Source organism: Varanus komodoensis, unplaced genomic scaffold, assembly GCF_004798865.1.
Source record: "Varanus komodoensis strain SLA01 unplaced genomic scaffold, ASM479886v1 scaffold31, whole genome shotgun sequence".
NCBI lineage: Eukaryota > Metazoa > Chordata > Lepidosauria > Squamata > Varanidae > Varanus > Varanus komodoensis.
This window is the reverse complement of record NW_025335780.1, coordinates 583,610-609,374: the sequence shown is the minus strand read 5'-3', so window position 1 is coordinate 609,374 and position 25,765 is coordinate 583,610. Positions and strand designations below refer to the sequence as shown.

General features: G+C 50.9%; 1 protein-coding gene across 6 annotated transcripts in view; it reads right to left on the bottom strand.

The window, feature by feature from the left end:
• The window catches only part of OPHN1 (oligophrenin 1), a 67,648-nt gene that overhangs the window by 28,707 nt on the left and 13,176 nt on the right, over positions 1-25,765 (bottom strand). For 2 of the 6 annotated variants that reach the window (XM_044437848.1, XM_044437849.1), the window contains exons 2-6: positions 10,574-10,669; positions 8,303-8,364; positions 6,175-6,246; positions 1,953-2,054; positions 643-753 (exon numbers count right to left, since the gene is read on the bottom strand). In XM_044437848.1, coding sequence (XP_044293783.1) covers positions 643-753; positions 1,953-2,054; positions 6,175-6,246; positions 8,303-8,364; positions 10,574-10,669 — 443 coding nt within the window. Of the gene's footprint in view, positions 1-642; positions 754-1,952; positions 2,055-3,656; positions 8,267-8,302; positions 8,365-10,573; positions 10,670-25,765 lie in introns of those variants that run through there. The other 4 variants (XM_044437851.1, XM_044437854.1, XM_044437853.1 and 1 more) reach the window with 4 other exon arrangements.

Sequence of the window (25,765 nt, the reverse complement as noted above, 5' to 3'; positions counted from 1 at the left end):
CCGGCCAAGGTTTGTCCTGCTCCCGGTCTGCCAAATCATTTGGTAACCAACCAAACGTACGCTGGCACTTGCCAGATAGTCTTAATCACTACATTGGATATTTCTTCCATTTTGGACAAGTGTCAAGCACGGAACACATTTCAGGTGGCTTCCTCCAGCTGCTGGAGAGGTCTACTCCTGAGCCACCAGTGCGGTTGTCCAGGAACCATTCCTTCTCAGCAAGGGAGCAGAGCCTCAGCGCAAATCCAGCCCAAGTGGGGTATTCCGGGCAGCCACTCCCCTTCTCCCAGCTTCTCCCGTTTTCCTGGATCATTGATCCTTCAGTGGTTTCCCAGCTTTGGTGCAGCTTTCTCCCACATTCCAAAAGGCAGAAATGCCTTCCCAAGCCTTGGTCTCACACCGTGGAAGCTTTATGCTTCAACATGCCTGGGGAACTCCTGCATCCATAGGTCCTATGCCATGGAGTATTGGAGCAATATCGCCCCTTGGTATTGCTCACAGCGCAAGCCGCTTGCATTTTCTAAGAGATAAATCTCTGCTTAGGAAACGGCAGTGCAGGAAGAGGCTGCTCAGATCACAATCCAACCCAGAGGTAGGGAAGAGAGGGGCTTTGGTGGGGACTGGAGCAAAGGGTTGGCTTACAGGTTCCACAATGCTGAATTTCTTGCTCTCCTGCACTTCCTGGATCTGATACACATATTCCAGGGACGATTCGAAGAAAATGTGCCGCTCTTTATCAACCTGCAAATCAGCCTGTGTGAGGAAGGAAGAGGGATGTTACAGATACACGGAAGTTATATTTACGGAAGACCTAAATGAGTGAGCTGTTGAGAGCCATTGTGGTTTAATTCTTTCCCTTTTCTTTTAAAGAGGAAAAACAATCCAGCATGTATTTTCCATCCCTGTCTCTCTGCCCCAGGAATGAAGTGTATTAGCGACATTAGCCAGATTTATATGTTCACCTTATAGTAACCTCAAAATATCCATTATGGCATGCAAAGAGAAACACGGTTCCCTGGGAAGCAGTAATACTTTGCTGATGCGCACATGAGAAGCCTGGGAGAGGGCCAATGGAGCCTGCAGCTGGCATCACTGCTCCAGGGAAGGGCAGCTTCAGGAGACCCAAGGGCGGATTGGATGCCCCTCGGGGGCTGAGGCACCGGGCAGTGCCCAGTCGGTCCTCTCAGGCCCTGTCCGCACTGAAACCGCCTGTGAAACTGGGAAGCAAACCAGCTCTTGCTTTGGCGCAGCCAGAGGGCGTGTTAGAGAGGGGCATACCAGGCCATTATACTGGCCCTCCTGTGCAGTTTCCCAGCTCTTTAGCAGTGTCCCAACAGCCATCATCTACCGTCACGGGAGTCTGTTCCTTCCCTCTGGCTGCCGTAGCCTTGCAGTCCCGGGAGGCCTCCCTCCCTTGGCAGATCAGAAGGGAGGATGCCGTGAAGGGGCTGGCCTTTTGAGCTTGGGGGGAGCCTGCCCCCTTCCCTGCTCTTCCACAACCTGTTCTTCCTACCCGCTGCTTTTCTGCCCTGGCGTGCCACTGCTAGGAGCTTGCCTGCAGCAACCTTTGGAAGGGAGGGAGGGCTACCAGAGCCACGCAGACCAGTCCAGTTGAGTCTAATCTAGCACTGGATGGACTGGCACAATATGCGCCATTTGGCAGTGATGCCCCAAGCAAAGGCCGTGCAGCAGAGCGGCCGTTTGAATGGAGAGCCTGGAACTCCAGCTGGAACCTACAGCAAGCCAACATCTCTTCTATCGCTGTGTTAAGTGACATGAGCAGAGTTATCTGAGCTGATGCATACGCTGGGCTGGAGCCAGCCACATCCCCCCGTAAGCAGATCACACAGCTCACCCGTTCATCAGACTGAGCAGACGGGCGAGAATGGCTCAGCCCGGCCCAGTGAGCCCTTTAGCACTGGGATTTTCCCTCCCAAGGCCTCTCCGCTTACCTCTTGCAACTGAGATTCCTTTTTCTTTGAAGATAAATTCAAATGGCGATCCAGCATGGAGTAAAACCTCTCCCCGTCCTTCTCAAACTTCTTCTTCCGTTCCTAAAGATGGTGGATTTGTTGTGAGCAGGAGTCTGTTGTGAGCAGTGCTTAATCTTAAGAAGAGTTGTTGAGGTTCCAGAGTGCCGGACCTGCAGAACCTCAGGTGTCAAAGGAGGCAGGCAAGCCGTCGTGCTCCAACATGGAGGAGCCAGCAAGGAGGTAGTTTCCCAGTGTCTGAGCTCAAGTGGGATTCGTCAGCCCAGTCCCAGAGCCAAGCCCTGGTTCTGCTTGGACTGTTTCCATCTGCCAAGAAGGTCTGGAAGCCAATATGCCAAGGCTCACAGCCACTTTGCGGAGAAAAACGATACGATGCCCAGGAAGCTCACGGCCAAGTCAGGGCCCATCTAAACCCCAGCCCAGCATTCGACACCCTGCACCACACCACCGGCCTCATGCCATGCCTCTTCGGTTCTTGGCACAAGCAGGGAAGCACCGCGCAGGCAGGCAAACCATGCAGGAGGCAGTTCGTGGGGAGCCCTGCCTCTGCGGCAAAAGGGCTGAAATTAGCCGTGCGTGCAGCACACAGCCCCCCGCCCCCCTGCGTAACTGCAGCACCCCAAACACTCTCCGTGCCAGCAAGGACCAGCCAGCCAGAAAAGGAAGCAAGGCAGGGAAAAGGCGGAACTGGCCGCCCTCTGTACTGAAAATCCTTCTGCGGAAGGACTGACAGTGAACAAGAATCCCCAACAAAGCAAAGCCTTCAAAACAGAGCCTGTGGCCAAACCGCAACCCAAAGCCTCACAAGGGGGGGGGGAGTGTGTGTGTTCAGGGCTACGCTGCCGTATCCATGGGTGCACGCACATGCCTGCAGGCGCCCACATGCACACGCACCACGCTGGCGCAGGAATTCTACAGGGAGGATCGCCAGAGCCGCCCCAAGGGTGGAGCAACGGGTGGCCACGTGGCCGCGAGCAGGGTCCCGCCCCAGGAACGTCTCGCGCCAGCTTTCGAAGCCTCCTTCTTTCGCGGCCGTGGCCCCTCTCAGGCTCGCAAGTTCTGTGGCGTCGCTCTGAGTGATGAAGGCCTTCCTTTGCGTGCCCCCGGCTGCTCACCGCTCACTTCATGGGACGCTCCAGACCGGCACTGCCCGCCCGTGTTCACTCCGCTGCGCCCACGCACCTCTGTCCTTAACGCACCTGGGCCCTTAACCAGGCAGGGTCCTCCAGGGGGCCTCTCTGCTACCCCACGACGCCTGTGCTTGCTCCTTCGGTCTCTCCGAGCGGCCTCCCCTTTGGGGATCAGGGAGGCGGCCGGCCGAGAGGGGGCGTTTGGTGGCGAGCTGCAGAGAAGCGCTGAGCTCTCCCCTCGCAGCGCTATCCTCAAGGGTGTTGAGCGGCAGTAATACAGCCACTATCAGCTGCTGCTGCTTTATCGCTTTGGTCTTATAATATTCCTTGTCTTTGTGTGTTTACTTCTGCTGTTGATACTTAGTCTGGAAGCCATTAAGCCACCCAGTTAAAGGCTGCGAAAATAGCACTGGTTAATGGGCGGATTCTTGGCACAGTGGTGCTGGACTGCACCTCCCATCAGCCCCAGCCAGTAGAGCCCGTGATAAGGGGAGCTGCTGTCCAACAACATCTGCAGCCGAACATCACAAATTACCAGCTCTCTGGGAAGAGGAAAAGGACTCGGGCGGCCAAGGACTGAGTGTGCAGGTCTCTGGGCAATGAACCGAGCCAGAATTAACCGCTGCCAAAGGAATCCATGTCTTGTTTAGGCAGCATCTGTCTGAAAGGGATAAAAACAAATCTGGGCTGTTTCTGAATGGGGATAAAACTAGTGCTGGCCCATCCGATGTGGAGCACTTCCACGCTGGGAAAGCCCTCCCTCTGCGCCCTCCTTCTGCTCCCTTCCCCAGGCCCACCTCTTCCGTGCGCCCCTGGCCGGGCCCTTGACACCCTCCTCCCTGCTTGTTTGACCCCAGTCAGCCCCGGCCGGGAGGGCGGGAGCTGTGCTCCCTGGACATCCGCAGGACCACACATCGGGAAGGCGCTGCAGGCAGGCCACCAGAAGGGCGCCAGCTGCCCATGCCTGCTCTCCGCCCCTGAACGGCAGGCCCTGGAAGGGTGCCAAGCCACCCTGGGCACTGATCTAGCACCCTCAGTCCAAACCGATCTAAGAGGTGAGAACAGGGGCAGCCTGGCCTGGAAGCGGAGCAGCAGCAGCAGCTAGAGATTTTTTTAAAAATTCTCCTGGCATTTCCTGATTATCTCCTTCTGAAAAATGATGGAACTGAGCACTGCACCTCCCAAGAAAACAGCTCCCCTGCAGGAGTTGGTGTGAGGGCCAGAAGAGCGAATGTGGCCGCAGGCAGGCTGATATGGTGAAGGAACCCTTTTAAGGGTTTTAAACCCTTTTAATTAACCCATAATTAATTAAAAACTCTGGAAACCCCATCAAGGAGGGGAAGAAATCCGTATCTCATAGGTGTATCATATTCACAAACTTATTCTACATAAACTAGACAGGAGACCTAAAATGGAATGCCCCTGGTTCCTCGCAAGAGGGAGAAAGGTGGGATATAAAGGAAATGAGACAACAGTGCTAAAATGTACTGAAGGTGAGCCGCTTAAGCACAGAACAAATTAAAACTAAGCCTGCACGTTTGAGGCACCAGAAGCAATGAACTCCAAACAGAAATAAAGTCAGCACAATTACGAATACAAGCATCACTATATTCAATTGATTCTAACACAGAATTAAGTAGGTCATGGGATCAGTGCATGCAGGAATGATCTGGCTGGGGGTACAGAACAGCCTGAACCCCATCAAGGTGAATTTGATCCAGACTTTCTTTAAAGGTTAGTGGCCTCTAAATTCCTTCTTATCTCTGATCACTGATTGGAGGTAACAGCAAAAAAGGCGCGTGGCCAGACAGGGAAGGCCAGGGCAGCATCTGGCTGTGGACTGCAGAAGCCCCGTCCCTGCTGCTAATTAAACCAGAGAGTGCCTCATGTCTGCTCTGAGCTCCTTTATTGCTACTGCAAGGAAGGGCTCAGCCGCTATAAAAGCCAGTTCCTGGCGAGGAGAGAGGCCTCATGCAGGCAGGCCAGAGTTCATTCCGGGAAGGGTACACTGCACCAGCCGTGGGGTGAAATCAGCTGCAAATCAGCAAGATCACTGGGGGAGAGGCAAGAGCTGCCCCACTGGAGAACAACCCACCATGACAGGCACATCTGCTGCTCCCCAGAGGGCCCCGCTTGTGTGCTGGTGGAGGCTGCCTTTGGAGGAGGTGGAGAGCACCCTCAAACCCTCTCCGGAGCCCTCGGCCAGCAGTCTCCTCCTTTTTTGCACTGCGGCATTTGTTTTAAAAAGGCACATCGGGTGTGGAATGGGGAGGGAGGCCGAATGCTCAGCTTTATTGTCTGCAGCGTAGTGTTGCTTAAATGTCAAGTGCTCCAGATGGGCTGGGCCAGATCCAAAGCTGGACATTCTCCAAGAGGTCTCCATTTCGGAGCTGGGCTGGTGCCAGAACCTTGAGAAATGCCTGCTGACTAATGCGGAACCTTGATGCTTTTGACACTGAGTAAGGGAGAAATAATTTTTTCCATCCATAGAAAGGGACTGTTCTTCAGCATATAGTGTTTACAAAGAAACCTGGCCCTGGTTGTCTTTTCTTTTGAATCAGTTTGAAAGTTGTAATTTTCATCTTGTTTGCTTGGCATGCCAGACCATGATTTAGGCCAACAAGCACAAGCCGAGATGGCCACTGACAGTCTCTGGCCCATGCAATCCCCGTCTCCCTCTTCTCTCCTTGCAGAAATGGGAGAAGGAGCTTGGAAGTGTTTCTTTTCCTTAGGCACAGTACATTGTGTCATCTAGCACAAGAAACTGTGGATTACTTTAACTATGGTTAATTTTAACTGTGATTTCTGATGTTGGCATGTTGAAACAAGCCATATTTAAATATGACTACAATTCCCAGTTTGAAGGACATGGGAAGCTACAGCTCCTTGAGTCTTTTCTGAGAAATGCTAATGATGATGACAACCACAATATCAGCAAAGGTATGGAGCATAAGTGCCCAAAATAAATGTTACCAGTTTGTCAGCCATGCCATCAACATGTAACAGGGAACTAACTCTTCAAGCACAAATCAAGGAGGAGACAAAAAGCTTACCTTGGTGAATCCAATTTGTTCCTTACGGAAATTTTCCAGTGGCTTGATCAACAAATCACTAGCATTTTGCACCTACAGAAAAACATTTAGGAAAAGGAATAAAGCAGCAACATTTCTCAGGCGTAGAACAAGGATTTATTTGTAAATCTTTAGGCATCTTTTCACATTTGAACAATGGCACTTCAGGCTCATTCTGAAAACTCATTTGAAAGCTGGGACTCACAGCAGCGCTCTGGGCTGCCCTCTCCAGTCCAGCTGCCCTCTTCTTGCAAAGGGATCAGAGCAGCAGTGTGCAGAAGTGCTCTCAGGAGCCTCGCGTGTGTCAAGCAGTTCTGAGGTGTCAAAAAAATCAACTGCCTTCACAAGGGCGAGACTCCCTGGAGAAGACAATCCTGCCAGGGAAAGTCGAAGGCCGAGGAAGAAGGGGAATACCAGAGATGCGAGGGGTCGATTCCATCAAGGGAGGCACGGCTGGGAGTTTACAAGAACAGAGCACGGCGGTCGAAGACAGGATGTCTGGGACAGCATTCGTTCGCGGGGTCAGCGTAAGTGGAGGGCGGCTTCACAGCATGTAACAACAGCTAGCCTTGAAACACAGGAAATGTTTTCCTAGACTCTTTGAAATTTACACTGATTGTGAGGTTTCTTTCCCACTCAGCTCAGTCCTGAACCCAAGAAGCCTAAGTCCCCTGGACTCAAAGAGTCATGGACCATTGTTTTTTAAACAGATAAAAGGACAGGATCTCTTCTTGATCATTCCAGAGAGCAGGACACAGAATAAGGGGCTCGAGTGACAGGAAGCCACATTCTGGCTAGATATCAGGAGAAATTTCCTGACTATTAGACAAAGAAACCAATTACCGAGGGAGCTTGCGGATTCCCCCACACTGGAGGCATTCAAGATGCAACTGAGAAGGATGGTTTGACCTGGGGTCCAGCACTGAGCTGCGGGTTGGACCCAGTGGCTCTCTGGACCCTTCCGACTCTGCTGTCCTATGATTGCATGATTCTAGGTATGTGTATCACTGGATCATTGTACCTTTGACTACATGAACTCGAGAAGTTGCCTTTCCAGACAACCGTGAAGGCTTTGCATGCGTGGCATTCACTCTGCAGTGGCCCAGTCACAGGAGCAATCGCCACTCAGGACTGGCAGTCCTCAGGTGCGCGAAGCAGCCTCCTGCATGCCGCCTCCCACGGAGCGCAGGCCTGCTAAAAGGGGGCACAGCATGCCGCACGCACGCAGCAGTGGCCAATGGCTCAGGGGACCGTCATGTCCTAGCGCAACACTCCAGGTCAGGCACACTGCCGGCTGCATGGGACCCCCAGGCAGGAGCCCCGTCTTCCACTCAGGACTGCCTCATGGTCATAAATCCACCCGAGCTTCTCATCCTGCTTGGCTGTGTGCACACACTGCCAATCAGTCCGTCACACAGTCCTGGCAAAATACAAGCTGGAGCAGCTGGCCTAGCAGGAGCTTCTTTTCAAGATGCGGACAAAGACATGGAGCCTGGTAGCCTTGTTATCGGCCATGCCGTGGCAGTACCCAGAATGCTCCACTTGAGGAGAAACGGTGGGAGGGTGCCCTGGTTCCCACGAGAAACTGAAAGTCACGGTGGCGTTACGGGCGAGAACGCTGCACGTTGCGCTCCCCTGTCCACCTTCCACACAGCCACTGGCTCAAGATGGTGGTGCTTCCTACCACAATTCACAAGCTTGGCCTGAAGGTGAAGGAGGCACGGGCAACTTTGTAAGGCCAAGGGACCATCCCTTCACCGCCACAACTGCCACTAGTACCCTACTGAATTACTGCTGAATTGTGGAGGCGAGGCAGCTAAGAAGCTGCATTTCTCTTTTAAAACAGGCACGAAGTGAGTGTGTGGCTTGCTTTACAGGTAAATTGGATTCCCAGAAGAACTGAGATTACCGTAGAATACAGTGGGTCTTGTTTAGGAGGGAAATGCATCTCTCTGCTGCTGCCAGTGCTTTGGACATAAGAGGGAGAAAAATAGGCAGACCACGTGGGTTGCCCCCCTGCACTGAAGCATCCCCCACCCCAATGAGAGTTGGTCTTCACCTGCAGTCCTCAACACACCTGAGGCTGCTGAGGAAGGGGAGGTGCTCTTACCATCATGGATCTCTCTAGTTCCACCTCTTGGAGCAGCTCTGCAAACTCCTTGAAGGATTCAGCTGCAGAGGAGAGAAGGGGAATCGGTTACTCAGAGCTGACTCCAAGGATGTGTCCAGGCAGGGCTTTTAGCACTGACCTTTGGACTCTTCCGCCTTGACAGATTTTCTGCACCAGGTGAAAAGAAGAAGAAGAAAGCAGAAGAAACACAAGGAGAAGTGCAATTGGGAAACTTGGAGATCTGGAGTCCAGGAAGCCCTCACTGGAAACACCCGAAGAGATGTCAATTCAGTCCCTCAATAATCATTACCTGCCACAATTCATGGAACACCTTCAGCATTCTAAATGCATATAGTGGCGTTTGTCATCATAACTTTGCACTGGGATAGATCTTCACCATGCTGTGGGCATGGGAAGTCACTCAACAACGACCAGAAGCAGATCAACCCACACGTCGCTTTTTGGGCACAGCATGTCACCACGCCGGGGCCTTTTCCTTACTGAAACTGAGTGACAGAGAAGTGCGACTCTTTCCTCCCCAGCCATGACTCCCCGACATACTTACACAGTCATGGAAGCTGTGAAGAGAAGCCACACCATGGGATACTGCACATGGGAACCTGAGCGGCCCTCCCGTGCTGGGCAAAGGGACCTGCTCTTTCCGCAGACGCCCGGGCACAGCCGCTGGGTTCATACAGGCGGGCAAGCCACCATGTGGGTGCCCCTAAACGTGGCACCACAGAGAGACAACCAGCCAGTCTTCTGCCCGGCTCTGGGGCTGCCCGGGCAGCTGGGCCACGATCCCTGCATTTCCACTGCTGGAGGGAAGGCTGCAGACGGCCAGGGTCCCGCCAGAGCAGGAAAGACAGGTGGGGAAGAGGTGCTTCCAGCCCCTCCCCTGGAAAGGGGAGACGGGAGCACTGCTCTCTCTCAACCTGCCATCAACAAGAAGATGAAGCGCAACGGTGACTTTTCAGGATCACGCTTGAGGCCCTGTTCATGCTCTCTCTGACTCATGTCAGCAGACAATTACTATCTGCCTGTTTCCTGAGTTTTTCAAGAGTGCTAAGAATCCCCAGCTCACTGAATCAGAACCCTCAGTCCCTGAGGTCACCACAGCAGCCGTTTCTGACCTCCACAACTGCTGGTAGGGCTGAGCAACAGCAGTTAGTTCAAGGGCCAGATGGATTCCACAAATGCCTTTTTTAAAGGATGCACTCTCAGGTTCTTCGCGTTCCTCGTCTGGGTTCCATTAAGATGACTTTCCTGCCAAGCCAATGAATTCTTTGTTTCTGGAACCACTGCTAGGGTGAACCACGAGCAGCAGAACCAAGAAAACATGAGAGACACGAACCTGGAAACCCCTGAAACCGATGCTAGTCTGTGCACATATTGCAGGGTGGAAAGTTTAATTCTCACCAATTAAGAGTTTGACCATAAAAATGTGGTGGGAAGAAGGAAGGTGCCAAGGGACAACACTCAATGTATGCCACCTGCTGCACTGAGGAGCTCCAGCCTTGACGGCTTTTCAATGGAGGAAAAGCCACAAAGGGCTGCTCATCATGATGGCCGTGTGGAACGGCCAGTCAAGAGGCCCTATGCTGCCTCCCCCGCGTAGGTGCTCATGCCTCCTCTTCCACTCCCATCGCAAGCCGGCTTCAGCATCAAGATCCTGGCATCGGAAGCCAGACATTAGGCCAAAAATGTTTTTACAGAAATAGGCCAGAAGTTGTAGCCATGAGATTTTGGGGGGTTCTTCCTCCACCCTGGTTTTTGGGCATCTGAGCCTGAAGAAAAGCTCTGGAGTGCTCAGAATCTTGCACCACCATTTGTGACATTCTGGTTTGGCCTCAGATTTCATTTTAGTCTTTTCCCATGGATCATCACACCCATCTTCCATTTCTGTGTCCAGGCATGCTCTGTAGGGGCAGGATTCCACATCAAGCACAGGATAATCCTCAAGAACAGAGCTGCAATTCCAGGTGCTATTTATGAGCTACAAACAGGCCACCCTACAGGTTACAAAAAGCCACGTATAAGCCAGAGCGTGGCCCTACACCATTGTTTTTCTGCAAGAACTGTAGTGGCCAAACTTTTCCCAAAGGCAGGCTTGCACATTGCTTTATCCTAAGGTAACTTGGGGGGTGCTACAACTACGTGCATAGTTTTTAATAAGGGATATTCCCCAGTGAGAAAGAAATTCCACACAATCAGAACCCGGGCCAATTTTCCAGTAGCAGATGGCCAAAAGCACACCAAGGAAGCACTCACCAATATTAATCTCATCATCTGTCAGAGTGTCCCCGATAAAGTCAAACTGAAAGGACTGAAGGGTCTGGGAGAATTTCTGTACAGCCGAGGAATAATCTAGGAAAGATATAAAGGTTACAGCAATCAGCATTTAGGAGTGGCACCTGGATGCATAGCGACCTGAAGGAGAATGTGGATGGTGGCTTCTCAAGTCCAAGCTTTGCCTTGAAGCAATAAGTAAAGACCAAGAGAAGACTGCTGAGCTTCAGCCTTAAGGCACATGCATGGCCCTGCTCTGCTCGCTGTGCTTTGTTTCTGGTGAGAAACGGCCCTTCCCTGAACACGCAACTGCAGCCGGCAATGCAGGCAAGAAGTGGCTTGCATCTACTAGGCAATCCAACTGCGCATGCTCAATCCCACCACGAGGTCGGACCGAGGCAGCAAGGCATGAAACCAGCTCCTCTAAATGCACAGAAGCAGAGCGAGTCAGAAGGGGTCTCCCGGGCCATCTAGTCTGACCTCCGGCACCAGCCGGCTCCACTCACGACATCAGGAGGCCTTGCTGCTCCGGGTGTGTGGCCCAGCCCCAAGCAGCTTTTGCTTTCATTAAATTACTTGACTGATCCCTAGCATCTTTCCACAAAACCACACCATGGGCAGTGGATGTGACATCCAGCCATATTACCAACCTGCATTGCAAGTGGAAAGAGGAAGGAACAGTCTGTCCACGCATTAGCAGGGGGAATACAGTGGACTCCATGCCAGCTGGATCATGCTGGGATCCCAGAATCTCCTGGGGTGCTCCGCTGCCAAACCACGAGCCCCTCAGAGGAGCAGCGCTGTGGCAACACCCCACATGCAGGCTTAGAGGAACTGGGCGACATGCAGCCGTATGGAAATGATTGTCTCTTTTCTTCTTGGAAAAGACACGCGTCGTGTGCTGAAAACGCAGTGCGAAGCATTGCTCCAAGGAATCAATTCCTCACAATTATTGGCTTGATGTCGGTTTTATGAAATGTAGATCTAAGGGGAGGCTCAAGTTCTTTACTCTTCCATCAATGCAACAGAAACAAGGGAAGTGAGGATTGTAACAAGCCACTCCAGAGAAACTGGCCCCTGCATCCCAGGAGGCGCCAATTTTCACATGGATCCCCCTTAGACAGCAGATTTTGAATGCTGCGGCTACATCCAAGATATGCCTTCTGCTTGCTGTTTTCTGCTCTGAGAGACCAAAATAAATACACTGGATGTGAACTAAAATTGCATTTCCTGTTCCTGTTAGGCAAGCAGCTGCAAAAACTGGATCGAAGGACTCAAATTTAATTCTGTCCCCTAACTGGAAAAATACGACTGACCAGTTTCTATAGGATGCAATAGCATTAGTACCTGAAAATAGCCTGTTTAAAAATCCAAAACCTCTTCATCTTAAATATTTAACCAGTGGAATTGCACTCCAAGCATAAATTATTGTAAATTGGTTCATTGCTGCTGTTTTAACCACTGTAAGAGCTAAACACTACAGGACTAAACCCCAAATGTGAGAGGGTCAGCTCCTTTCCAGCTGCACAAGTGCTTGATTTGCTCTAACACCTGCCTCCAGTTTCTTAGCCCCTGGCAGACCGGACTACATGCAAGTCTGCCCCAGGCAGGGGCTGCATTACAACAACGCACCAGAGGCGGCATCTCCAGCCTGTCTCCATCCAAGAGAAAGGTCACAAACACGCCATGGACCAGTCGCTACTAGTACTAAATGCCGGAAGGATGCCAGATCATGGAAAGCTGGTCTGGAGGGTGCCTTCCACAGAAACACTTCAGCCAAGTCGGGACTTACTTGGCATGAACCGGGGCAATGTTTTCTTCTTAAAAATCTGCCAAGCTAGTGTGGGCAATGTAGACAGAACACGGGCACTGGCCCCTCCTATGCCACAGAAAGGCAAGGAAACCAACTTGCAGATTTGTGCTTCACTCCACAATGACATCATCGCTTTGGAAACGCTTTTCACACACCAGGTGGGGAAGAGGCTTAATCGCCACATGGGGTTCCCACTTGGTTTCTGCGTGGTTGTGCTGCTCCAGTAACACACATGGCTATAATGGTCTGGCGGTTCCTCCTCACAAAAGCCCTGCCTGCTCTCCATCTGTGCTCACAGCGTTGTGGGGGCTGAAGGGGGCAAGGAGAAGCAGGAAGGGGGGGGGTGCTGGCAGTACCTGTGGAAAAACAGAAAACAGGACTTGTCCAGCCTCCATGTCTCGGCTCCAGGGTTTATGTGCACACCATTAAGCGCGGCTGCAGGGAGACAGCCCCAGCTTCAACAGATGTGTGCCAATCCTCCCCAGAACATTTTAGCAGCATGATTTCATTATGCAAGGAAAGGGGGAGCCGGTCATGATTAAAGCAGAGTCCAGACATGGGCTCCCTCCCTCCCCTCCTCCTCCTTCCTCCGCATGCAGATCCACCTTCCAAAAAGCCCTGCCTTGCTGGAGACAAGCGGCACCTTTCACAGAGTCCTACAGCGTCCCAAACGCTTGTAAACAAATCTGATCAGCAGGACTGCTGTTATTTCCTTAGCCATCTGCAAGGATTTCTCCGACCGACCAGCCAAAATCACATGCAGGCGGCAGGCGAGCCTTGGAGGTTCATTGCCCACTGGCGTTTAACGGCATCAGACCTGCTGCTTTTAGCCTCACGTCCAGTGGAGCATCTTGGTGAGACTGAACTTGAGCACTATGATCCGGTGTCCAATGTTTAAGGGAACAAAAGCACCAGGAGAGAGATCTTGGATGAAGGAAAACACACGTGCTGCAAATCGCTGGATGGGGAAAGTCTTCCTGGGGGCAAGAAGCTTGGCTCCCACAGAGCAGAGGCGACCTCTGTTCTGACAAGCTCTTAGTAACAGCTGTGTTTGCAGCCAGTGCAGCATTTTGAAAGGCAGGATCGGGCAGATCATTTGCACGCGTGTGTATGCACGCGCGCGCGCACACACACACACACACACAGCTGCTGCAGGCAGGGGAAAGGTTCTGCCCACAGTCCCCAAGTACCACTTGGACACTTCAATGGCTGCTGTCGGTGACACTCAGTGATCTGACCCAGGTTGTGCAGGTTCAGACAACACCATAAGCCATCATGGGTGAAAACAACCCCAGAACAGCCTGCATGAACTGCAGCCCGTATGAACTTGTCTCGCAGGCAAGCGCCCCTGGCTGAAGCAGCCCCTGTTGGCTTGATGTAGCAGGGCAACCTGCCTATACTAACAAATCAGGATGGGTTGTGGCGTTGTCCAAACCAGGGACGTTTCTACACAGTCATGGTTAATTAATTATGTCTTGAGTTATTTTATCAGCCTGCAGGTGTTTGCATTTGTTTTGTGTTGCAAGAAAAATGTGCCTTCCGTTTTGATATACATTGTCATGCAAGGGATCCCATCTGCAAGAAGCTTCGCTCATATTGAGGAAATGGATTTCTGTAGTCAACCTCCCACCTTCTTGTCTCCATCTATCTTTCCAATTGGGAAAAAAGTACTATTGTTCTTTCAACAAGCAGAGAATGCATGGCTTGTTCATGCTTCCAGCCCAGAAAGGCTTAATTATTTGTCTATAGTAGCTTTCAGTGATTAAACAAGCAAAATCAAAGAAGATTTATAAGCCCCAAATATTAAAATCAGATTTCACAGAAGAAGCAGCAGCCCAGAGACTGTTAACAAAGACAGTAGCCACATCCATTCCAAAAGCCCACTTTATTCCAAATGACTTCCAGCAGTGTCGAGAATATAACCCTGATCAGTTTTCCATGCAAAGCTCCAGGCTTGTGATTAATCCTTCTCTGTAAGCGCCAAAAGTGAACTTCCACCCTCCCACTTTCCGAACAGAGATGAGCCGCACAGCACAGCCACAGTCCTCCTCTCCCATCGATGGTTAACTGGCTCCCAACAAAGCTGGCCAGGCGCCAGGCGGAGAGCAGTGCTCGCTTGCAAATAAGGGCTGGAAGTGGAAGACAAGGAAGCGAAAAGAGCAGCTAAAGAGAGGGTGGCGAGGGTATAATGTTCCGGATGGCGTCAGTCCTACCAATTCAGCAAATCCTGGGTAGGGAGGCCAAATGGGCAGCAGCACCATGACTTCCTCTCCCCTTTCTATCCAAAGTTAACCCTTCTGAATCCAGCCTACTTGAAACTGCAAGTTAAACCAACCCCTAATCCAAAATTAAAGAGGCGGCTGCATTGGCGGCCCCAACTCTGTCCCCTCCCCATCATTTTGGAGGAAGGAAGGTGTATGGAGAAATGGCTTAAGAGCAGGCTGTCTCCTGTCCGGTACAGTTGCTGACAAATTTGCTAAAGCAGCCTCAAACTCACAGGGACAATCCTGGAGACAAAAGGAAACACGGTTAGAGGCCTGGTGTGCAGTCTTCCTATGCACCCAAATCCATGCCCCAGTTCCCTTCGGGATTGTGCAACACAATTTGTGGCAGTAGCTTAGAATGGGACAATTTTAGAGATGGGAGAGACAAGATTGTTGGAATAGCGCTGAAAAATACATCTTGCCAACTGGGACTCCATTGGCAATGCTCACAAAGATCTTTTCCAGCAAGTCCACGTTGATCCAAGACATGGTGGCCACGTGCATGAAAGCCGCCAGAACGCCCTGAGCCCTGCTGAGCTCTTGTGAACCCAAGACTGTGGCCTCCTCGTTTTGGTCTCCCTCTCCTCCCTCTGCCTTTCTTGTCTTCTCCAGGGATGTGCCTAGAGCATGGAAGCTTCAGCGTTTACAGCTTTGCTTCCAGGGAAAGTTCTGGCTTGGTTTGATCAAGGACCCACCCTTCATCTTTCTCTCAGGCCAGGATATCCACCCGGACAGCGTCTACTGCACACCCAGCTGGACATGTTGAGCCCTGCAGGTCAAAATAAATGCCACCAGCTAGAAGCCTGTTACAGGACAGTTCTTCTCCCTGACTTCTTTGTTTCAACCGCGCTGCAGCACCTCCGATCTGGCTGCATGATCTGAACACACAGTAGATTCTCTCCTTAGTGGTCAGTACAAAGTGTCCTTCCCACCCCCTCAATAAACAGCCAGACAATGAATGTTGCTGAAGGGGTCCAAGGTGCAGCTAATAAACACAATGAAATCTGCTGCAGGATTAAAATCTATTCCGTCTCTTTCCTTCTTCCAGAAAGCATTATAGTCTCTTTATTCACACAACTGGAAGCAAGTGCAGACAGTAGGGTATTATTATGGGCTACAACTGGTGGGAAAAGGGTTCCCATCTCCTGGATTAAATGAACACAGTGCACATGTCCGGGACATACATCTGGGGATAGCTGGAGTGCCCGATTTTAAAGAAGAATCTAGGCAGAGGGGGCAATACAGAAGCCAGGTGAAACGGACTATGGGCTATGGTTCCTTTTGCAAACATGCCCTAAAGGACAGACAGAGGAAAACCTGCTATGGTGCTCAAAGAGGGCAACATGTCAAGCAAACTGAAATGCCTAAAGGGGCAGATTCCGTCCAAGTGCTGAGGCTGATAATACGAGGCTCCAGAATTAATTTAATACTGAGAATTTGCCACCATCAGAAGGAAGGTGAAAGGGGGAAAGAAGAGGGTAGGGCTGATAGCCTGTGACTGGCCCAAAGCCACCCAGTGGGCTGAGTGGGGCTAGAAGCCAGACCGCCTGGTTCCCCATCCCGTGCTCTTAACCACTCTGCCACACTGGCTCCGCACGCTGGAAGAGCACAGGTTAGGGTAGACCATCAGTGTAGACAATCCCGAGCTGGATGGACCATGGATTTGGCCCTGCAGAAGGCAACTTCCTGTGTACAGCAAACTTGCAGCTCTGCACATCAGGGCATTCCCTGCAGAGAATGATGTGCATCTGCCTAGACACACACTTTATGCTCTCGCTTCCACTCACAGGGGCTCCTTGCATCCATGCTGCAAAGTCAAGAAGCCGCCAGCTAGCGCCAGTTCCACCTCCAGCATTTAGGCATCAGCTCGTGGCGAACTGGAGGGACAGTCTTCTGAGTTTGCATCACTGGAATGCTAGCATGAATCACACCACTGAAAAGCCACGGGCATGTGGGTATGAAAGAAGCTTATGTGCTGCTGTAAGATAAACAGTGCATCCTTCCAAGTATCTGCTAAAAATCGGCTTTGAACGTCTCAGCCACCTATGGGATGGAAAGAGAAATGCAAAAGCAACTGTGGCCTGCCCGTGTGGCCTGCCCGTGTGTCCGTCTCTTTCACGCACACAGGAGAATGTCTATCCGATAGAGTTGTCGGAGGCTAGGACTTTATCAGAATTGTATGTTTCCATGGAAAACTGTCTACTTTTTGAGATGCCTTGTTTCCTAAAATTAATTAGTAGCATGATACAAATCTAGTTGGGCAACTGGAATGGATCTAGTGCCAATCAAATCTAAAAAGTTCTAATTAACTTTGTCCGGGTGACGGCACCATAAACGGTGCTGCAGGCATGCTGAATGCTGCCAGCCTTCAGTGCCTTCCCCTGTCCCTCCTTTCATTCTCATGTAAGCAAAGCGTATGTGACTGTGCAGCCATACTTTCCAATATTTACAGATATTCCTACAGAACTTGGAATTTGGTTCAAGATTTAAACTACAATGTTGCATTTTTCCCTTATCAAGAAATTCAGTTAAGCTACTTAGCTACTGGAGAAGCTTTCCGTGTGTGTGTTTATACTGCTTGCAAAATTAACCTGGCACAGATTTAGTAAACAAAGCTTTAAAGGTAAGTCACATAAGCTTGTTAGATATCAATACATTTAGGATGGCAAAGAATGCGCTGAGCCGCTGTTACTCTTGGCCACAAAAGGGATCCATGGGAATGGGCGCAAGGCTCTTGCCTAGCCTGCTCTTTCTGTGTTGCAGATTATCCGCATCTTTCACTTCCTCACCTCCTCATGAACAGAGTCTGATTTTCAACAGGGAAGTTTTGCTCAGCTTGTTCTACTTTGCATGAATGTTAACGCGCACTTGTGGAATGTGCCAATCCACATTCGAACCTATTTGTTCAAAGGAAAAATGTGCAACTCTTCCCAATATTTACATTTTCATGTTTTAGCCTATCATGGAAAATGCATGGAAGAAGGAAAAGGGGAAAAATAATGACCATTGAGACACTCACAATCTAAAAGTACCACCTTTTCGGAAGAACTTTATACACCCCTCATCCATCCATTCCAGTAGTCAAGGGGGAACTCCTGCATAAACATCCTCATTTATTCTAACTGCAAGGCTTCCTGAAACTATTTTTAAGACAGACCAAGGCTGAAACAGCAGCAAAATGTTCCCAGCAAGCTACCCCATCAGCATAGGACAGGGGCTGCTGCCCCCCCCCCCGTGTGGGTTCTGAATTCCCCCACCACCACCACCGAGATTGGAGACCACAAAAGAAAGTCGATTGGCTGCCAAAGAAAGAAAGAACTGGCTTGCAAGCAAAATCTGGCCACTAAACTGGGCCTTACCAGTTCGCAGTCAAAGAAACAGGTGCCAGATTAACAAAATTTGTTGTTGCTGCCACCTTACAAAATTGCAGTGGTGCAGGCTGGAGGGGGGGGGGGGAGATCCCCTGAGTTGCTGAAGTTGGCCACACTGATGCACTGATGTAGCTGATACTGGCCTAGATGAAGTCCAAGCGATGGGAAAGCGGAAGGCCAGAGATCCAGCGAGCTTGAGAGGCCCACCTGCAGGCGGTTTTAAAGGCCGAATGCAAGGCACGGCTGGGCGGGAAGCCTCCCATCACACAGGCAAGAAATCGTGGACTCCAGCCAGTGATGCCAGGGCAGGTGAGCTTCCTTGGAGGCCTGTGCTGGGTGAAGGCCAGAGAACTCTGAGGACTGAAGGACAGCGCAACCCGAGTAAGCCGGATGCCAATAGGGTTGACTTAACGAAGAACAAAGGCATAACTGGGGTCCGCCTTTCCAAGCATATACAGTTATGCTGACTTTAAAAGGTGGCGGAACTACCTGCAGCCGCGTCAAGAGATCCTATTTCAGCGCAAGCACTTAGGTGTGCCAATAACTGCAACAGTGCGGGGTTGTAAGACCGGTTCTACTAGAACTGCGTTCTCAGAATGCTGGCCACATAACCCAAGCAGAGAAAAGTTTAAAGAAATGAAGCATCACGTTTATGATAGGGATCATTCACTGCCATGGAGAACTAAGCACATTCAAGAAGATACGCTGGAATTCATGCACACTTGCCCCAACACAAGGTGCCTGCTCCTGGGCATCCCTTGAGCTGGAGCGGAGCGCTACCTTCCCAGACTTTGCTAAGGGAATCTGGAGGCCCCCATAGCCCCACAGTGGCTGCTGCTCTGGAATGCGGGTTTCCTGCCCCAGGAGGAGCCCAGCCCTGCCCAGAGAGCACTTCTCCTGGGCACAGCGGACTGTTCCGAGCTGACAGAGGCACAACAGGCAGCTCCTTCCTCCTCCAAAAGGGAGAAAGGACAGCATGTTCTGCACAGGGAGCAAGCCACACCAGCAGCTCAGAGATCGCTGCCATCAGCAGGGGCGGGTTGCATGGAGGCACGGCCGGAACAGCAAGCCATCCCCCCCCCCAAGCGGTGGCCTCTGCTGGGGGGAAGGCGGGTTCGCAGGGGGGCCTTGAGTGCCCTCCTTCCTCTCCCCAGTAGGTACATCATGCAGTGAGTCGGGATCAGGCCCAGCTCTGCGTCATCCTTCCGATCGGATCGCTGTGCCTCTTCTTGCACACCCTTCCTGCCCGTTCCTGCAACGCGACAGAACTGCCCTTTTTCCTGGATCGCTTCGATTTCCAGCAGAGCTGCCACTGCAGCTGAGAAAAGAACCCTGTCAAGGAGCGGCCAAGCCGGGGAGACATCAGGTGCAAGGGAACCATGAGCACACGCCCTAGAGGCAAGGCAGCCAGCCATGGCGGATGGGGCATATCTTGCAAACCAGGATCTGAGATTAGCATGAGAAAAGAGGCAGTTCCTGCTGGGGAGGGACAGCCCTTTGAACGTTGCCTTTGAAAAATGTGCAAGTCTTGTTTTTTAAAAATGACAACAAAGCCACCCCTTTCCTCCTTTCCTCCTCAAGAGGCCCCCAGCCATTTAGCCTGCACAGCGTGTCTAAGAATTGTTTAAGGATTGGCCTGTTCCTATTTTCTCTCCAACAGCTGCAAGCATGCAACACTTAGTCCAGAGAGCCAGGGGCTCCTTTGATGCTCATTCAGAGCAATTCCACTTCAAGATAAAAACACACACTTGGGAGCCTGGAGCAGCTACTTGTTCAAATTTTGACCCAAAACAACCATGGATACAAGTCAGCTTCGTCACGGGATCACATCCAGAGAGTCAAAAGGCATCTAATGGGTTTTTGCCTCTAAATCCACACAATTTCTAAAAATTGAAACCACTGCAGAAGCTCAAAGCACCAAGGAAGACACATTTGCAGCCTCTCCATAAGGTATTATATCTGCTAGCTCTTTGGTCTTTCGCTGGCACTTTGAACCCAGAAGTGTGTGGAGGCCAAGTTGGTGCTACTCATCCTTAGCCATCTGGTGCCTGGGAGGGTCTTCTCTACACACCCCACCTAGAGAATCTCGCCTGGCACCAACCCTTTTGGGGTTCTGGCAAAGCTTCTAAAGAAATTCCAGGCATCCCTGCCCTGTTGTATGCTTGGAATCCACAGCTTCTGCATGATTCTGCTGACACAGTAGCTGCCATCTTTGTCATTCTGCAATGTCTTTAATGTTTTGCTGTTAAATTGTCTGCCATCCTGAGAGTTCTGCATCAGGGTGTGCTTTATAAATTTGCCACATGTACTCCAAAACAGTAGTGCAATTCAGAAGATCTGCTGTATGGTTTTTAAGTCCATTCATCTAATCAAATATGACAGCCCTAAGAAAAAGCCATCCCAAGAAAAGCACCACTGACCGCACCTAAGAGACCACACTACGTAGCACCAGGCTGATGACTCCCACTCCTGATTAGAAACTTCTGGTCCGTTACACGTGACTGGCCAGTCCCATAACAGAGCGCTGCAGAGCAGCCCGAAAATTCAAAGAAGAAAAGGAAGAGTCAGCATCCCACCCGAGAGTATCAACTGACTTCCAATAAAACTGTTTGAGGATCCAATCAGGCCTCTTTGCCGCTTGCAGAAACTGCCATCAAATTTTTCCCAAAGTCAAATTATGGTTGGATATAGATTCTAACTGGATAACTCATGAGAAAGTTTCTACAGGAGAAATATCCTGTCCGTAGGTCTCTGGTTCATCGCGCATTGGTAGATCAAGGACTTTCTGCACCAGCAAGATATTTGTGAAATGCCACCCGTCGCTGGCCAATCAGAGGGCAGTGGTTTGGGGTAGCTGACCTCAGGGATGACTCTCGACGGGTGCGGTAAAAATGTCTTTGCCAGGAGCACTGGATATGCTCCTCTATCCCACACAATCAAACTACTGTGTGGCAACACGGAAGTGCTGCTTGGCTACAGAAGCCGGCCAGTGGTAGCCAAGATGCCGCTGCTATGGCAACGCTCGCTGCAAGGCAAGGCCAAGTCCGATCAACAGAGGAGCCACAGCCACCCATCATGGAAGTGCTCCATCTCCACAGAAGCCAATGGGAATGGGTGAAAGCGAGCCCCCTCCCATCAGCCACAGCATCTGTGCTTCTATGTCCGTCACAAAGAAGCTCCTTGTAACGCTTCTCAAGTAGGAAACGCCAACAAACACTCCATTCTTCTTCCCTTAAGGCTCATCTGGGATAGATATTGGCTTTCCTACGCTGAGCATATTACGGGGCATGGCTGCTTCAGAACCGATTATGACACGGTGATGAAAAAAAAGGTCAAGCTACACTGAGCACCAGCCTGGGACAGACAATGTCATCGTCCGACATTGCACAGGAGCCCCTTCCAGATGCGGAATCAACTCCTGGCCACGCCCAGCACCTGGGGAAGAAGGTTCGTGGTTTTAGCACTTGTGCTTCAGGGCTTCCTCGTCCTTAAAACGGGCCATGGGGTTCTTTTTCCAGATTATCCACTGGAGGATCTTGGCAGTCAATATATTTCTGGAAAAGGCCCTGGGGTATTTAGCCAGCCTTAATTGTTTGGGCGACAAAGCCACTTATGAGTTTCAGGAAAGACTTTGAGCAAAACTCTCTCTCAAAAAAGGAGCATTTGGCTATTGGGCAGTGTCGACATTAATCAATCAATTAATTGAGAGCTGATGTCACACAGGCGTGTTGAGCCCTCTCTTCAGAGGTAAACAGCTGACACCCCACTTCAGCTTTCTCACCCAACAACATGAAGGCCAAACGTTCCTAACATCCAAATGTAACTTTTCTAGAAGTTGGCTGGCCTTCTAAAATGGCAAACGCATCTTCCTTTCCCCCCAGTGGCCTTGAATGAAAGGGAAGGGAACTCAAAAAGCATTGAGCAGAGCAAGCATTATTTGTTTAAGCACCTGACTCATCTTTTCTTCTTTTGGAAAACTGGAAATAGTCTTGCAGATGCATATTTAGAAAGTTTGGGGTGACCAGAGAAGCCCAAGCCAAATGCTGATGAAAGTCCATGGAAAAATCTAACTCTTCTCCTGAAGCAGGGGTGCTCGTCTTCCTTCCCAACCCTGAGATGCATCCGAACTGCCAAACTAAATTTGACCTTAATGGCTGGCCTACAGTTATCTTCCTCAAATAAATAGCAGTGGGAAATAGACAACTTTTCCTGCTGTCATTTTCTCAATAAATCCACCTTCTCAGTCTGGCACAGACAGCAAATAACTGCATGGAAGGTGATTTTTGCTGAGCCCCAGGATCAACAAAGATCCTCCCATTTCGAACTATTAAATGAAATCATTTAACATGGAACAGGTTAGCCCTTAAGCATTTGGACACATTCGAACAACCTTCCCAATATCGTGTCCCCCAGAAGTGTTGGAGTGCACATTTCAGACAGCACAGCCCATCACGTGGAGGGCACCAGAAGAGGTAAGGTTGTCCTAAGAAGAGTGGTTTTCAAGCTATGTTTGCATAAAGCTGGAGTTTCAAGAGGCATGCACGAAATTCCTCACTGAGAAGATGAAACAAGGCAGAAAAACGTCCTTGGAAGAGGCGGCTGGCCCATCTCTAATTCCCTTCTCCTGTGACCTGCTTTCCTGGGGAAGCATTGGCCATGAGTAGAGATATATGCTCTACTCATACAATGAAGCCCATGAATTGTGCATGTACCAGACAATGCACCTTACACATGTGCTATGTACCAGCATTTTCTGCCAATGTGCAAAGTTTGAGAGTCATGCAGTGCTCCTTGAAGGACAAGTCAAAAGGGGAACGGGCCCTCAAGGCAGAACATTTGAAAGCCAGGGTCATGGATGAATACGCAGAAGAGTCCACAGTAATGGCACAAAAAGCATGATCTAATTTCCTTTCATTCCAAGAATCAGATGGCGATCCACTCCCATCAAGCAGAGCAGCATTTGCTCCTGGTTGTGTTGCATCACATTTGGAGTTAACTCTAGAAAGCCACTTCAGACAAGGAAACAGTTTTGCGTTCTTTACAAGTGGCAAACCAAATTCATGATTCAGTCTCCCATACGAACATGAAACAAACATGCATACGAAAAATAACATTTGGCAGATGTAGTAATGGGTCAGTGCTGACATATCTGAAACTTTCTGAAGAAGCCACATAGCTGCAGATAGTGAATGGGGAGGGAACCCATGCCATTAATTGTGCACAGGAAAACTGGGGATTGCGCTAAAGGGCCCCAAATACGAGGCATTGTTCAGCAGACTTCCCAGGATGGCTGGACACCTGTGAACACAACTGGCCTGCATCGGCTCCCCCTTCCCACCCACTTCACCCCCAGTGTGAGGACAAAAAGACTCCATTTGGCCAAGTCTCTCAAGGCTGGCGGGGGATCCACAGGGCAAAGCAACGACTGTCCTCGCAACTGGAATGCGTTGGGTCTCCAGACCCCAGTCCTGCTGGGATGCTGAATTAGTTCAGCTGCATTCCTCGTCTTGCTTCTTTGCATAGCAGCATTTACTGACTACAGGTGCAAAATCTATTTTGTAAAGGAATCTGCAGACTCCTTGCAAGCCAGGATCAACCAGCAACTATATGTGAAAGAAATTTCAAGAGCCCCCATAGAGAGAGAGAGAGAGAGAGAGAGAGAGAGAGAGAGAGAGAGAGAGAGAGAGAGAGAGGGAGTACAGCAAATCACTTTGACACCTCTGTCTTTGGAAAGAGGGGAGCACAGCACTGGGGCTTGGCTCTGCAACACACCACGAGGCCCTGCACGTGAATTGCGACATTCCATTCAGATGCCTTAATTGCAATTAAAAGTGGACTGCCAAGGTGGCGGGCTCAAGCAGCAAGATCGTGCCTCGGGGGGGGGGGGCAGCACGAACTCGAACAAGGTGTTGTGCGGTGTTCCTGCCCCTCCAGCTCTGCAACACAGACGCTGAGTGACTACTTCTCCTTGCGGCTGCAGAAGGCCGCCCCATTCTGAATCTCACCCTGGGAGCACCACAGGGCAGCCCAAGCAGGAAGCCAGATGAGTCACGCAGGGCCAGGAGGAAAATCTCACAAGCACTTCGTAAGCAGCCCAAGTAGACTCAGCAAAAGCCACATTTTCAGGACTTGCACAATCTCTGGATGGATGCAGAAGTGCAGCCCCTGCCAGTGCCTTTGCAAAGCTCTATTGAGCAAGTGTTGAAAGGCGCACCCAGCTGTGCTCGTGGGGAGGGGCGGGGAGCATGTTTGAGGCTCTGCGCTCTCACGCCCAGGCTGTGTACGATGCCACAAAAGCAGGACCAAGCCAGCCGGTGCGCCAAGCCCGGGCTGCTCAGATTCACTTCGCAGGCACAGATTCACAGAGCTGCCCTGCCCCAAAGCCAAGAGCAGCTGGGACTCATCAAGCTGGGCTCCAAATCTGCTGGCCACAGGCCTGGCTCTGGAAAGCCAAGACCAAGCTTGTGAAGGACACAAAGTCATGACACAGCTCGTCAAAATCTGAATGCAGCTTCGGAGGACAGACTGTACGGTCCTGCTCAGCACACCCCACAGGAGACAATATAAAGGCGCAACCTTTCAAAATGTTGTCAGGGAACACCACATGTGTCTCAACATGGAGAACCTTCTAAAATAGACAAAGAAGCAGAACATTGTGGTTTTATCCATCTTTAGCTTATGCCTTTACAAGCAGAAATCCTGGGGTCAAGCCAGATTCACACGAATTACCACAACTAAGTTAGGTTTTCATCCCATCTTTCCTTGGAAGAGCTGTGAGTCATTTCAGGAAGAGATCTGTGTGGCTTCAGAGAGTGAACAATAACAACTGCTGAATCCAGTTGCTAACGTGGCATGAAAGCACAATAAATAACCATTTGCTCTGTTGTTATCCAGAAAGCTCTGCAAGAAGGGCTTCTAATTAGGGTGCCTTGGACCTGCCTACAACTCAGCCAAGGCAGCTGAGTCAAAGCTTTTGGAAACACCGGGTAGCCAAACCCTTCTGGAACCACAGACGGTGATGCACCCTCCTTGCCCTCTTCCGTCTCTCTTCCCCGCCCCGCCAACTAATGGCCTGCCGTGGAGACACTGATGTCATCATGGCAGGCTCCTCACCACGCGGGAGGTGGAGAAACGCGAGCGTTGGGGCAGCACTGCATCACACGTCTGTCTGGCCAGGTGCAAGAGGGGGCGCTGCCTTGGGGACCGGCTCACCAGCTCCTCTCAGGACTGCCCTCGGCCTGGGAAGGAACACTGAGGTCAGGGGAACAAGGGGGCAGGCAGGCAGGCAGCCTCTCATCTTTCCGGAGCCCCGAGAGCTGGATAAAAGCAGAGGCCACCTTGGGCACGACGGCCTCTCACAGGGAAACTTCCGAGGTCCATCCCTGCAGCAATGATCTGCTCAGGATTGTGCCCCATGCCATGTTCACCTCCCCAGTCACACTCCTTATCTCCCCGGGGATATTTATTTTATTTATTAAGGGCTTTTTAAAACACTGTCCTATCACTAAAGTCCCAGGATATGCAGCGCCGAGTCCAAGAACGCAGGGCCGGAGTGGCAGCTTCATGCAGAATCTGCGTCTATAAAAGCTCACAACAAAGAGAAGCGCCGGACAAGTGTGCACCCCATTGCAAACCGCCTCTCTGCTGCATCACTCAGCCACACCGCCGCCCGCAGTCGCATCCGCACAACATGCACCCACAACATCCAAGCATTCTAGATCAGTGG